General features: G+C 35.0%; 1 protein-coding gene across 2 annotated transcripts in view; it reads left to right on the top strand.

Annotated features, from left to right (window-relative positions):
* ITGB1 (integrin subunit beta 1) overlaps positions 1–12,570 on the top strand; it is a 46,803-nt gene extending 34,233 nt beyond the window's left edge. For both annotated transcript variants that reach the window (XM_042945303.1, XM_042945304.1), the window contains exons 12-16: positions 185–423; positions 646–868; positions 1,481–1,713; positions 3,854–4,020; positions 11,393–12,570. In XM_042945303.1, the coding sequence (XP_042801237.1) occupies positions 185–423; positions 646–868; positions 1,481–1,713; positions 3,854–4,020; positions 11,393–11,458 (928 nt within the window). In that variant the 3' untranslated portion in view covers positions 11,459–12,570. The remainder of the gene's footprint in view (positions 1–184; positions 424–645; positions 869–1,480; positions 1,714–3,853; positions 4,021–11,392) is intronic.
* The last annotated feature ends 1,834 nt before the right edge of the window (positions 12,571–14,404 follow it).

Below are 14,404 nucleotides of genomic sequence, written 5' to 3'. Positions count from 1 at the left end.
GCACCCATGTGTGTATGCGCATATAGGTACACTTTTGTACACGTCTGTGATGTGTGGCATGAACACTCCCATGTAATAGAATTGTAGTTTGAAGATACTGTTCATAGTCTTATTTCCTCTCCCATTCTTTCTCACAGTATGACTTGTTATTTTATGTGATTGAAATTTTGGATTCTTTCTTTAGGTGCAACGAGGGACGTGTTGGTAGACATTGTGAATGTAGCACAGATGAAGTTAACAGTGAAGATATGGATGCTTACTGCAGGAAAGAAAACAGTTCAGAAATCTGTAGTAACAATGGAGAGTGTGTCTGTGGACAGTGTGTTTGTAGGAAGAGGGATAATACAAATGAAATTTATTCTGGCAAATTCTGCGAATGTGATAATTTCAACTGTGATAGATCCAATGGCTTAATTTGTGGAGGTGAGAAAGGGTCTGAGAATGGTCATAAAATGTGATCCTATCTAATGCAGTAAGAAACGTCTAAGAATTTGCTTGATGAATAAGTAGAAAAGGACAGCACTGAGGGGTCTGTCCATCCTTAGCTACATTTTCTTCCACATTACTGCTGATTTTTACTATTAAGTCAGTGCTGCAATTTTATATTTTGACCATTGTTATGACAAACGATATTTTTAATCACAGGAAATGGCGTTTGCAAGTGTCGTGTATGTGAATGCAATCCCAACTACACCGGCAGCGCCTGTGACTGTTCTTTGGATACTACTTCATGCATGGCCACAAATGGACAGATCTGCAATGGCAGGGGCATCTGTGAGTGTGGCGCCTGTAAGTGTACAGATCCGAAGTTTCAAGGGCCAACTTGTGAGATGTGTCAGACCTGCCTTGGTGTCTGTGCTGAGCATAAGTAAGTATTTCCTAGTTGCTTGAAGAAGTTGATACTGTCTGTTGGCCTAACTAGGTTTTCTCTCTACAACCAGAACAGTACTGATAATAAGTTACAGTGTAAATATCTGACACTGTAGCCCACTCTAAATCTTTGAAATTCTTTCTCATTAGGGAGTGTTTGTCATATGATACTTAATGTGTGTCATATGAAAATAGTTGGTACCATTATTTTGGTCTGAATTTGCTGTATAATTGAGTCCACATAGTAACCTTTGTTAAATTAGTGTTATAGCTGTTTAATTATTATCTTTTCACTAAACTAAGCAAAATTGAAGGTTTTTGCCTTCTGAAGAACTATTGTACCAACAACACGTTGTTTAAATTCTTTTGATTTTGTGTTTTATATTTATGTTTGATAGGGCTAGTTTTATTTTACTACTCTGTTTTCTTTTTCTTTTTGGATTTTAGTTTGAACTGTACTAAATCTATAATTTCACTTGGGAAACTGCATCTTTACGTTTAGTTTTCCCATCTAGAAGTGTCATGCCTCTCCCATTTATTCACACGAAATAATCTTTAAGCAAATATTTAATTTTTAAATAAATTTTTAATATAATTTGTGTTTTAACAGAGAATGTGTTCAGTGCAGAGCCTTCAATAAAGGAGAAAAGAAAGACACATGCGCACAGGAATGTTCACATTTCAACATTACCAAGGTTGAAAATCGAGACAAATTACCACAGCCAGGCCAGGTCGATCCCCTGTCCCATTGTAAAGAGAAAGATGTTGATGATTGCTGGTTTTATTTCACGTATTCAGTGAATGGGAACAATGAGGCCATTGTTCATGTTGTAGAGACTCCAGGTAAAAATCTGATCATTTCAAAATTCTTTGCATTTTCTTTTATGTCTTGTTTTTACTACTACTTAGGCCTCTTGGTGGTTTCCCGGACACCCAGAAACAGCCTCCAGCATTCAAGTTAGGGCATTTTTAGTCTCAAAGCTTAAAATAGTATTTCATTGACTGTATAAGAAATAAGGAAAAGAGAAAACAAATTTTGAGTTTTATGAGTGGAGAGTTTGAAAATTAAATGTGTGAATACACACAAAACACTTGGCATTCTGCCTGACAATTATTTAAATAGATACTCACTAAGAGTTATATCATTATTGATAATATTTAAGTTTGAGCTTGATTTAGGCTTGGACATTGGGAAAAATAACTTGTTAAAGGATATTATAAGGCATGAATTTGCTCAGCTTCTCAGAAGGTGAAACATTTTTTATTTTGTTTTTTCTAGGCGCCTTTTTATATATTCTTTGAATTGTCTACATTTGTGTACAGATTTTTGTGGGAATGTAAATTTTCATTTCTTTTGAATATATAGTAGGAATGCATTTAGGGGGCATCTGGTAAGCCTGTATTTAACTTTAAAGAAATAGCCAAAATGTTTTTTTGAAGTCTCTATTGTTTCAGATAACATGTTTCGCAAATATTGTTTCCTGGTTTATGCTTCCTTGTCTTTTCACCTTTTTTAAAATTATTATTATTTTTAGTGTTTAGTTTTGAGACAGGCAGAGCATGGGCATGGGAGGGGCAGAGAGAGAGGGAGACATAGAATCTGAAGCAGGCTCTAGGCTCTGAGCTGTCAGCATAGAGCCCTACGTGGGGCTTGAACTCATGAACCCGCAAGATCATGACCTGAGCTGAGTTGGATGCTTAACCAACATCTTTTCACTTTTTTAAGTGTTTTTTAAAGTATACATCTTTTAAGCATATTTAGGTATTTTGCAAGAGAGAATGCAAATGGGAAAGGGGCAGAGAGGGAGAGAGAGAGAGCACGCAGCCCAATGCGGGGCTCAAATTCGTGAGAGCATGACCTGAGCTGAAATCAAGAGTTGGATGCTTAACTGACTGAGCCACCCAGGCGCTCCTTAACAGTGTTTTCTTAAAGAGTATCGAAGCTTTAATTTTGATGAACTAGAATTTACCAGGTTTTTCTTTTATGGATATTGCTTTTACTTTTATTATATCTAGAATTTCTTGCCTAACTCAGCTTCATAAAGCTTTTTCTCCTGTATTCCAGAGGTTTTGTAGTTTCTGGTTTTCCACTTAGGTTCATAGCCCATTTTGAGTTATTCTTAGAATATGGAATAAGGTTCAGTTTTTTGCATATGGATGTCCTGGAGTTCTAGCACCATTTGTGGAAAAGACTGACCTTTCTCTACCTTTGCTGAAAATCAGGTGATCTTATGTTATTTCTAATTCTAATACTTTCTAAAATTATTTTTCTTTATTCTGTTCCATTACTCTGTGCATCTGTCCTTTATAGCCAATATACCACACTGTCTCAATTACGGTCACTTTACAGCTAGTCTTGAAATCTGATAAGGTAAAATGTCCAACTTTGATCTTTTCCAAAGTGTTTTTGAAACACTTGCCTAGTTCTCTGCCTTCCTTATACATTTTGAATTAACTTGCTGATATCTACAAAAATCTTGCCAGCATTTTGATTGGTAATGCATTGAGTTTAAATAGATCAAATTTGAGGAAAATTGACATCTTAATAATATTGAGCCTTCCAACCCATGAACATGGAATACCTCTCCATTTATTCAGGTTTTCGTTGGTTTCTTTAATCAGTGTTTAGTAATTTTTAGCATGTGAATCTTGCACATATTTTGTTAGATTTATGCATAAGTATTTAATGATTTTTGATGCTATTGTAGAAGGTACTGTTTTCTAAATTTCAGTTTCCAATATGTAGAAACAAACTTCTGTATAATATATAGAAATACATATGATTTTTGTTTATTGGTTATATATCCTCATGTTAGTTCTAGTCTCTTTTTTATACTTTTGGATAGTATGCATTTACTTATCTTGGGTTTTTATTCCTATATGTTTTGCTAAGAGACTAACCAGGACTTTGTAGTTTGGGCCCTACTTTGCTTATATCAATCCCTTGTGTGCTCATTCTTTCCTTTCAACTTTGACTTTACAGAGTGCCCCACTGGTCCAGACATCATTCCAATTGTAGCTGGTGTGGTTGCTGGAATTGTTCTTATTGGCCTTGCATTGCTGCTTATTTGGAAGCTTTTAATGATAATTCATGACAGAAGGGAATTTGCCAAATTTGAAAAGGAAAAGATGAATGCCAAATGGGACACGGTAAGTTGAAAAACATGTAAAAAAGCAAGATTGTTCACAGAGTAAATGTAACACTTCTAAGACTCATCTGTTAACTCTAAAGTTATTAAAGTCCTCTTTAAATATTTTATTTCCCCAAAAGTTCACTATCCAGAGAACATGCATTTAGCAAAAAACAGAAGACATCTTAAATATGTCCCATTAAAATAAAACATTATGAGAAAGTATCCTTTGGATACTGTGGTCAGTGTTTTTATTTCCTTAATTTTGATCTTGAATCTGCTCTTCTGCCTTTTCTTCTAATGTAAAATACAATTCTAAATATTGTCCGTATAGCAAGATACTCAGTGGAAAACATCTCTCTCTCTCTTTTTTTGTTTTTTTTGTTTTATTCAACAAAGAACCTTAAGTCAAAAGGAGCCATACTCAAAAGACTACATATTGTATGATACCATTTATATGACATTCTGGAAAAGGCAAAACTATAGGGGCAGAAATTGTGGTTTTCAGAGGCTGGAGTGGGGGGAGGAGAGCATTGAGGGATCTTCTTGGGATGATCTTGATTGTGGGCATGTTTATACAACTCTCTACTTAAAAAGGGTATTTTTAATTCTCTGCAAATTATAACTCAATAAAATTTGCTTTGTAAAAATTTTTAAAAGCTGAAAGTGAAATGTAATAGCATTTAATGTGCTTTGAAATACAAAGTCCAAGGGTAGACTAGCCAAATGTTGGCCTTCATGTATTATCTTTTGATGCAACAAGGCAGTCTTCGCTATTTTTAAATTGTAAATGAATTTAGTCATTTGCATTTTACTACAGTTGGCTTGGGTTTTTTTTTTAAAACATGATATTCAGAAGTGCAAAAATAGTAAAAATTCTCTTACAGTGTTTAAACACTATACATGTCAGTTTTTTCCTGAAGAAATCATTAGAAACTATTTCTTTTACTTTAGCAAGAAAATCCGATTTACAAGAGTCCTATTAATAATTTCAAGAATCCAAACTATGGACGTAAAGCTGGTCTCTAAGTTGCCGTTCGTATTTTCTTTCATTTTCTGTGTTTGCATGTGAACTTTTATCCCTTTTACCTGCACTGTGTGTCCTTTATCACAACTGCTGTTTTTTTTAAGTCTGGCTTTATTTATATGGCCATACCATGGCTTTTGTGTGTGTATGCGTGTGTTAATTTAGAGTGAGTGTTTAGAAGGGCTTTCAAACAGGCTTTATGGTAAAGAAGCAGCAACTGGTTTGTAGTAAAAAAGAGGATGTGCTTTGTGGTCAGACAGACCTAGGGTCAGATCCCAGCTCTTCAACAGCACTGACTCACTTCCCTGTTTAGACCTTTTAGTTCATATTTTTAATTATTTTTTTTAACATTTACTCATTTTTGAGAGAAGAGAGAGAGCTCAAGCAGGGGAGGGGCAGAGAGAGAGAGGGAGACACAGAATTTTGAAGCAGACTCCAGGCTCTGAGCTGTCAGCACAGAGCCTGACATGGAGGTCAAACTCACAAACCACAAGATCATGACCTGAGCCGAAGTCGGAAACTTAACTGACTGAGCCAGCCAGGCGCCCCTAGTTTTTCATACCTTTAATAGGGTGTTATTAATAATATCTATGGTGTGGGTCTGGGTGTTTTGGCTGATGAACTACAGTATATGATATCAGCCTGTGAGTTTTAATTTTCACTACAGTCCTGTGTTTTAAATGGTATTATCTTTATATACAAATTACTATATGCAGATTTTAGGGTGAAATAGGGAAAAGTGAAATCTAAATTGCAAAATAGAAAAATAAATGTAACTTGGTGAAACATTTATATATTATACAACTCCAGTATCATTGTTACTGCTTCTAGAACTATTTTGAGATTCTTTAGTTCTTGATTTAAGTTGAAATTCCATTAAAAACAGAAGACTTAGGTGCCTGGGTAGCTCATTTGGTTAAGCGTCCGATTCTTGATTTCAGCTCAGGTCATGATCTCATGGTTGGTGTGTTTGAGCCCCACAGTGGGCTTCCCTGTTAACAGTGCAGAGTCCCTCCCCCGTGTGTGCTCTCTTTCACACACTCTCTCTCTCTCTCTCTCTCTCTCAAATAAATAAACTTAAAAAATAAAAAAAACCTAGAATATCTTTTACATTTATTTTTTTTTCTGGTTATTGAATGATTCTGATATTCAAATCTAACATTGAACTTTTAAAAAAAGATAACAGACTTTAAAGAGAAAGTCCTATTTACAGTTTTCAATAAAAACTTCGTTGAAAATTTCAGAGCTGTAATGAGGCTTGCCGATCACTCTTCACTAAGCTAGGATAAGCTATTTGGTGAATGTTTATTTTACCTGAATGACAAATTTATTGTCTTTTACTAGTGGACGGATTCTACCTTATATCTGAATTTTCATGAAATGCTTTTAGCATATTTTAATATAATCATGTAAGTCCCTAAAGCTGATTGAAAAGGTTAAGATAAGAACACATTTTCCTGGCTGGTGATCTAGAATTCCTCTTTCCTTTCCCCACAACTTTTATTTTTATTTCACATATTAGAAAACTGAGGCACAGAAGGAGTAGGTAATTTGACTAGGGAGTGGAAGAGCTCAGATGTAGACTCAGGCAGTTTGGACTCCAGAGTCTGTTTTCTTACCCACTGCAGTATGCTGGCAGCAATCACATGTCTTCAGGGGACTGTTAGTGGTTAAGAAGAGGTAGCTCATTCTCTATAGAGAATTAAGGCTTTTTGACATTTGTAGTAACTTAGAGTAGTATTACCGCATTGGACAAACATTGTAATAGAGTTACCACTTCATGACCTAGAAACCAACACTACTGTTTTTCTCATTTAGTGGGAGTATACTTAAAATATAGGAATGTTTAATATTTTTAAGAGGTAGGAAGGCCCAATAATAGAAACCATTACTTGTCAGATTTTCCTTTTATTTCTGAGCAGGTTAAGACTTTGGCAATGGCAAAATTAAATTTGATGGCAGAAGATTACAGTTACACTCATATATGGGCAGGCTGTTATGGTTTTGAATTAGTCTGAGACTTGATGCATCTTTCATTTTCTCACCTCACCTAATCCTTACCAGAGTAGTTTATTTATTTATTTAATTTTTTAATTTACATCCAAGTTAATTAGCGTATAGTACAATAATAACTTCAGGAGTATATTCCAGTGATTCATCCCCTATAACACCGAGTGCTCATCCCATCAAGCATCTTCCTTACTGCCCCTTACCCATTTAGCATATCCTCCCACCCACAGCCCCTCCAGCAACCCTCAATTTGTTCTCTGTATTTAAGAGTCTCTTATGTTTTGTCCCCCTCCTTGTTTTTATATTATTTTTGCCTCCCTTCCCTTATGTTCATCTGTTTTGTATCTTAAATTCCACATATGAGTGAAGTCATATGATATTTGTCTTTCTCTGACTAATTTCACTTAGCATAATACCTTCTAGTTCCATCCACATAGTTGCACACAGCCAGATTTTATTCTTTTTGATTGCCGAGTAATACTCCATTGTATATATATACCACATCTTCTTTATCCATTCTTCTGTTGATGGACATTAATTACCACAGTATTTTTAGAAAGAAACTGACTTGCTAGGGCCTGCCTTCCTTCATGCCTTCGTGCCTTCCTGCCTTCCTACCTTCCTTCCTTCCCTCCTTCCCTCCTTCCCTCCTCCTCCTCCTCCTCCTCCTTTTCTTTCTTTCTTTTTTCTTTTTCTTTCTTTCTTTCTTTCTTTCTTTCTTTCTTTCTTTCTTTCTTTCTTTTTTCTTCATCAGAAACAAACATTGGCAGTTCCATACGGTTACTTCTCAAATGAGATGAATTTCTATGTATTCTATTGAAAGGTGAAATTTACACCTTTACTATACATTTAATTGTACTTTGAAGGAAATGATCAATAATTAATAGTGAAACTTAATGTTTATATCATTAAATTAATTTCTAGCTGAAATGTTACTACCTCAGCCAAAATAAAAGCCTTTTGGATAACCCGAGAAGCATGAGTTTGGTTAAAATTTTATTATTCATTAGTGAAATCCAGGCAAGTTAATAGCTACAGGTTAGTCTGAGATGTTTTCTCACAAAAATTAAAGTAGAAATAAATAATAGACATTAATGAATGAGCATCAAGAAATGAAAAAACAAATTATGGCTCATAAAACACTTTTCTGACATGAGACCAGGGTTTGCCAGTCAGTAAGTTATGTCATTAACATATTTTGGGTAATGAGCAGGAACTGTAGTTATGTTACTGCATAAGACTATCATGTAGGTACATTTAAAAAATCAAATTATCAACTTTATAATTTTAAGGTAGATTAAAAAATTGTCTAATTTCCCTGCTGTTATGCACACTTAAATGTGGATTTCTAATCTGACAGTTGTGTGTTGTATATCTAAAGTGTTATATTATAGAGATGATTCTGTAGCCACCATTGTCCGTGATTCCAGAGTAAGCACAAAGATGATGTTTTACTGAGTACAGAGGACTTCATTTCTGAATATAACCCTGTTCTCTTGATTTAAATATGCTTTGATTTTTTTCCTAGAGATAGGGGTGGGGTTGCACTCTGTACAATGGAAACTAATCTGATTTATTTTAGTTTACCTCCATTTAAAATGATGCCTGACACAGATAGTTTAACTTTACCTCTAACCTTGCATGTTAAAATTTTGCTTGGATGTAATAATGAATATAAATGTTTGTGTATATGAAATGGTAAACTTCTCCCAAGGTAAGTTTCTGCCTTACATACTTTGGACTCGTCAATAATTTGGGTATTTTTTTCTTCTTTTGTTTTTTGTTTTGTTTTCTGGGGGTAAGGGTGTTGTGTGTATGTGTTTACTTCCCTTATAATTCTTAAGTATTAAATATATATCTAATGTATTGTTTTAAACTTAAATGGTAATTTGTTTTCTCAGTCTATTTGAAAGAATGCAGGTTCTAGCCTCTTATGCTGACGAGGAAGATGGAAATAAAGAGTGTAACTTATTTGTACTGTATAACTTGTTAAGAATGTAGTTGCTAGGATGCAGTTTCCTGTCTCTTATGAAATGTCTCCTGTAATGTCTGTATATTTGCTTCAGTTGGACTAGAGATCAGAAATTGATATGGTTTTTTTTTTTTCTCCTATATGTATGTCTCTGAGGGATCCTGAGTTCCTCCATGGTTCTGAAATGACTAGTTCTAAAATGACAGAGTTGTATACTATGGGATGGGGTTAGGGCAGGGCTAGGACATATTGTCATGTCTTAATTGGAATTCAGACTAACTGCTGAGCTGAAATCGTAATAGTTTACTTGGTGTGTTTCACGACCACTCCACCCTTTTCATGCTCAGCTTTTTCTCAGTGATTTCCCATCTACAGGATAAAATTTAGTCTTTTTAGCATGGCATACAGGACCTTTTATGATTTGGCACTTTCTTCTGTCTTATGTCCCCCTCCCTTGCTCACACCTCAAAACATACACTCACACATGCACCCTTAAAAACTTCAAAACTGTGTGTGTGTGTGTGTGTATAAATGTTTATTTTTGAGAGAGAAAGAGAGCGTGAGTGGAGGGTGGGTGGTGGTGGAGGCTGAGGGAGAGGGAGATACAGAATCCAAAGCAGGCTCCAGGCTCTGAGCTGTCAGCACAGAGTCCGACACAGGGCTTGAACCCACGATGAGTGAGATCATGACCTGAGCTGAAGTCAGACACTTAACTGACTGAGCCACCCAGGTGCCCCTATATATATTTCTACGTAAATATGCCATTCTTTTCCCTAGGGCTTAACTTTGCACATGACCCTTTGCATGCGTTTCTACTCATCTTTTAATATTTTATCTATAGTCAATTTCTCTATGAAAATACCCCTGATCTTCTCAAAGTCCATTCCTTTTTTTATACTGTTCCCATACTGTGTACATAATTCTATTTTGTGCTCTATCAGAGTGCCTTAACTTATTTGCATGTCTGTCATCCACCAAACTGTACCCTCCTAGAGGGCAGAAATTGTGGCAATACAAGCCATATCCAAATATAACCTGCAGTGAAGTAAGTGTAAATAAAATTTAAAAGTAAAAATTACTATTTAGATGCTTCCTATAAATATTTTTTAAAATCACCACAAATTTCTCTATAGTACAATATAAAACCAAACAGCATTTCAAAATCTTAATTTTTGTCTAAAAATGTAGTATTTTAAGTTTTAATTTAACATTTACTGATTTGTGCTCACTGTAAATTTCCTCTGATATAGATTATTTGGCTGTATTTCTTACTTGGCTTTCAAGCCTACTTTCAGTTCATAAGGATAGGAGAAATAAAATGTTATAGTAGATATTTAAATGTATCACTTAGCATAAGATTTTTTTTTTTTAAGAAATTGGTAGTGTGCAATTGTATGTTATTTGTCTGCTTAAAACATCAATCTCAGGCTATTTTTGGATCTTGAAAGAATTCTTGGGTTTGTGGCTTGGAGTCATTTGCTGGGCTTGATTTCAGTACTCTTTACTAAAATTTAGTATTGCAATAAAAATGAAACACTTCATCAATATGATACTAAAAAATAATGGAGAATGGTAATTATTTTTGTTAACATTCTTTTTTTTTTTAACGTTTATTTTTGAGACGGAGAGAGAGAGACAGAGCATGAATGGGGGAGGGGCAGAGAGAGAGGGAGACACAGAATCGGAAGCAGGCTCCAGGCTCTGGGCCATCAGCCCAGAGCCCGACGCAGGGCTCGAACTCACGGACCGCGAGATGGTGACCTGAGCTGAAGTCAGACGCTTAATCGACTGAGCCACCCAGGCACCCCTATTTTTGTTAACATTCTAAGTAGATTTGGCAACACAGTGCCTTGTGGAGGCACAGTACCCTCAGTGACAGTACGACAACCTTATCCCACAACTCTCCATGTCAATAACTTCTGTGGTGGAAGAACCTCTGGAGAACACTTCCCTCACAGGGTTGACAGCCAGGGATTCCTAGTAATTATCAAGAACCTTCTTCACCACAATAAAGGGTTAAGAATCAGACAGTTAATGACAAAAGAGTTACTACTTCTTTAAGGGCATTCAAAACTAGTTTAAAGGAGAGAAGCCATAACAGCACATTCTCTGATCTGGAGGACATTCTGAAATCAGTCCCTGTGTAGGAAGGACTCAGGAATGAAATAATGCCAAATTTACAGGGTCACCTTTCAATTTGTAGAGAGCAAAGATTTCATGTTTCATTTTTGTGTAAACTTTTTATTAATGTCCTTTTAAAAAGTGGAGTGTGATATGAACGACTTCTGAAAATGACCATAACTTTCAACATTGTCTTATAAAATAATATTGCATGATTTTAGTAGAGTGATAATTTTTCTTTCTTTTTTTTTTTTTTTTTAGGGTGAAAATCCTATTTATAAGAGTGCCGTGACAACTGTTGTCAATCCAAAATATGAGGGAAAATGAGCACTACCCATGCAAATTTCACAGCACTGAATGCAAAGTCGTAGTTTTCATAGTCACAGTAAGGTAGAGATAGGGCAGTATCACCATGGTTTTTCTCATGTGCAGGTTTTGAAAATGTACAATATGTATAATTTAAATTTTTTTTTATTATTTTGAAAATAATGTAATAATGCCAGGGACTGACAAAAAATTTGAGACAGGATGGCTATCCTTGTCAGCTAAGGTCACATTGTGCCTTTTCGACCTTTTCCTCCTGGACTATTGAAATCAGGCTCTTACTGGATGAAATGATATTTCTAGAGCGATTGAAAGAGAGTAAAGTAATGAGTATGATGAGAGTTTCTGTTAATCAAGTATTAAAATTGATTTCTAGCTTTACAGACATGTCAGGTTTTAGTTATACAGAATCCAAAGTAAATATCCTACTTAACTAGAATTGTTTTAAATTTGTTATTTTGCTATTTGCCTATTAGACAAGACTGGATGACATGTGAGTATGTTGGGAATTACTGATGTAAAATACTTTTGGAATATTTGATCTACAGAGGCCATTGGAAAAAGTCACAATTAGGAAGGGAAAACATAGCTTTAAAACCTGTGTGCCATTTTAAGAGTTACTTAATCTTGGTAACTCTTACGCCTTCTCTTTAGAAAATCAAGCCTTGGATAAAAGTATCGGGAAATTTTCTGCAGAAAAGTCCTTAATTTAGCATTATTTACATAAAGGCCTTACTTTACATAATTGCCGAATTGAGGACCTTTGGGTGAATTTATTCGTTTTATTTTGTTTAAAGCCTGGTGCTTTTTTATCACCTCTTCTAATCATTTAATGTATTTGTTTGCAATTTGGGGTAAGACTTTTTTTTTTTTTTAACCAATACTTTTTCTTTGATGTTCCAGCTGTAAATTTGCCTTTTTAATGAACATGTGAAGTTGTCCTGTGACTTTCGCAACAGCTATCACTTACGCACGTCTTACTTTCAGCGCTGTAACAGACCACTGTATAGTTCCTTCTCACCATTTGCCCGTGTTGTTTCATGCGATTCACGTTCTTGTGTTAAGTGCCTTTTAATTTTAACAGTTCACTTTTTACATGCTGTTTACTGAAGTTATTTATTAAATAAAAATGCCTAAAATATTTAAATTGCATGTTTTTGCTCTGTATTGATATATTTTGTCAATTTCTGTGCGTGAAATTTTTATAGCTTAGGCTGACAATATTTCTGGTTAATGGATATTTCACTTAAGAAACTAAAATCTATATCTTAAAAAAAAAGATGTGCCATGGACATAAGGAAAGTGGTATGGTTAAATAGATTTGTCAGACTATCTTTGGGCTCTTTAGATAATATTGTATAGATCCTCATCCCTCCCTCCTCCATGCCACTCTGTCCCTACAGCAGCAGATAGCTTTCACCCCTACATCAAGCAGAATAACTCTGAATGTTTTAGAACTGATGACTAGAAGCTTAAAATTACGTCATTTTATTTAAGATTTGACAGGATTGTTATCTTATTTTCTTTTTTTTTTTTTTTTTTGTAAATTTTTTTAATGTTTATTTTTGAGAGAGAGCGAGCACGAGTAGGGGACGGCAGAGAAAGAAAGGGAGACACAGAATGTGAAGCATGCTCCAGGCTTTGCGTTGTCAGCACAGAGCCTGACTTGGGTCTCGAACTCATGAACCGCGAGATCATGACCTGAGCCGAAGTCAAGACGCTTAACTGACTGAGCCACCCAGGTGCCCTGGAAATCTTATTTTCATTTGGCTTTGGTTTATTTGTCAGAGAAGTGTATATACCCATTAAAAAAATACTTGTGTAAAGCATATTAAAAGACATATATTCCTTCTTAGAGATACAACAAATGTCAGAAAGATTTGGGGGAGAGAATTGTGTTGAAACTTTTAAACTTTTAAACATTTTTAAAAATAGTTATCCTTTTGTGCTTATATCAGTTTAGAATCATACATTTTTACTAGATTGTAAGCTTCATGAGAGAAACTGTCTTGTTTGTTTTCTCTTTCCCACCACACATACTCCTCAGGTCATTTCCTTATGCTGTAGGCATAATCGATTGAATTACATATTTCTACTCCAGGAGTTTGCTTTTATAATGAGGAACAAACTCATTCTTCTATATATACGTATTTTTTCCGGACAGTTCCTTGAGACTGAAATATGGTGAATTTTTAGATTTCCATTACAATTTATAAAAAGATTTTCTATTGAAATCCTTTTATTTGGAAGCTGGAGTTGTTTATTTCTCATACTGACTGTAAGAGTGTTGAATAATTCAGGCTTAAAATTGGCAATTTCAAAGTACAATCTAAGAGATGGGAAATTAGCTTTGATTGAAGCCACATAGAACTTTGTCATGAAAATGTTTATTTTCCAGTGAAACCTCCAATGAAACACTTGCCAAAAAGTAAGAGCCCTGAAAGTAAAGTAACAGTTATAAGGTTTCTTTTATTTTAAACACTATTATGAAAATTTGCAAAATGTTACGTATCATTCACAAATTATTTGTGGATGTCAAATGTCAATAGTCACATTTGTTGCAGTGATTCTGACATTCTACAAAGTTTTCTCATCTTTTGCAACATATAACCTTATGAATTTATTTGATAAGATACCCAGATAAGACCTTAAGCCACAAGAACAGTTCATTATACTAAAAAAAGTTACCATGGTCAACTATTTTAACCAGGAATTGGCCTCTTTTCCTTGTTGCTTGCTGGAGTTTGAGAGAGAACCTTGAATAGAGGCCATTTGTCTTTATTGCCAGGTTTATTGCCTGTCCTCTTGAAGACTTGGATATTTCTGACCTGATCTGCTCAAAGGAGTTCAGAAATAGTATCTCCAGGATACTACTGAGCATATAAAGAGACTTCAGTGGCTCTTTAGAATCTCTATCATGTTCTAGGATTCTTCTAAGAATTTAGGGAT

Source organism: Panthera leo, chromosome B4 (assembly GCF_018350215.1).
Source record: "Panthera leo isolate Ple1 chromosome B4, P.leo_Ple1_pat1.1, whole genome shotgun sequence".
NCBI classification, from domain to species: Eukaryota; Metazoa; Chordata; class Mammalia; order Carnivora; family Felidae; genus Panthera; species Panthera leo.
This window is presented reverse-complemented; position numbering and strand designations above follow the sequence as displayed.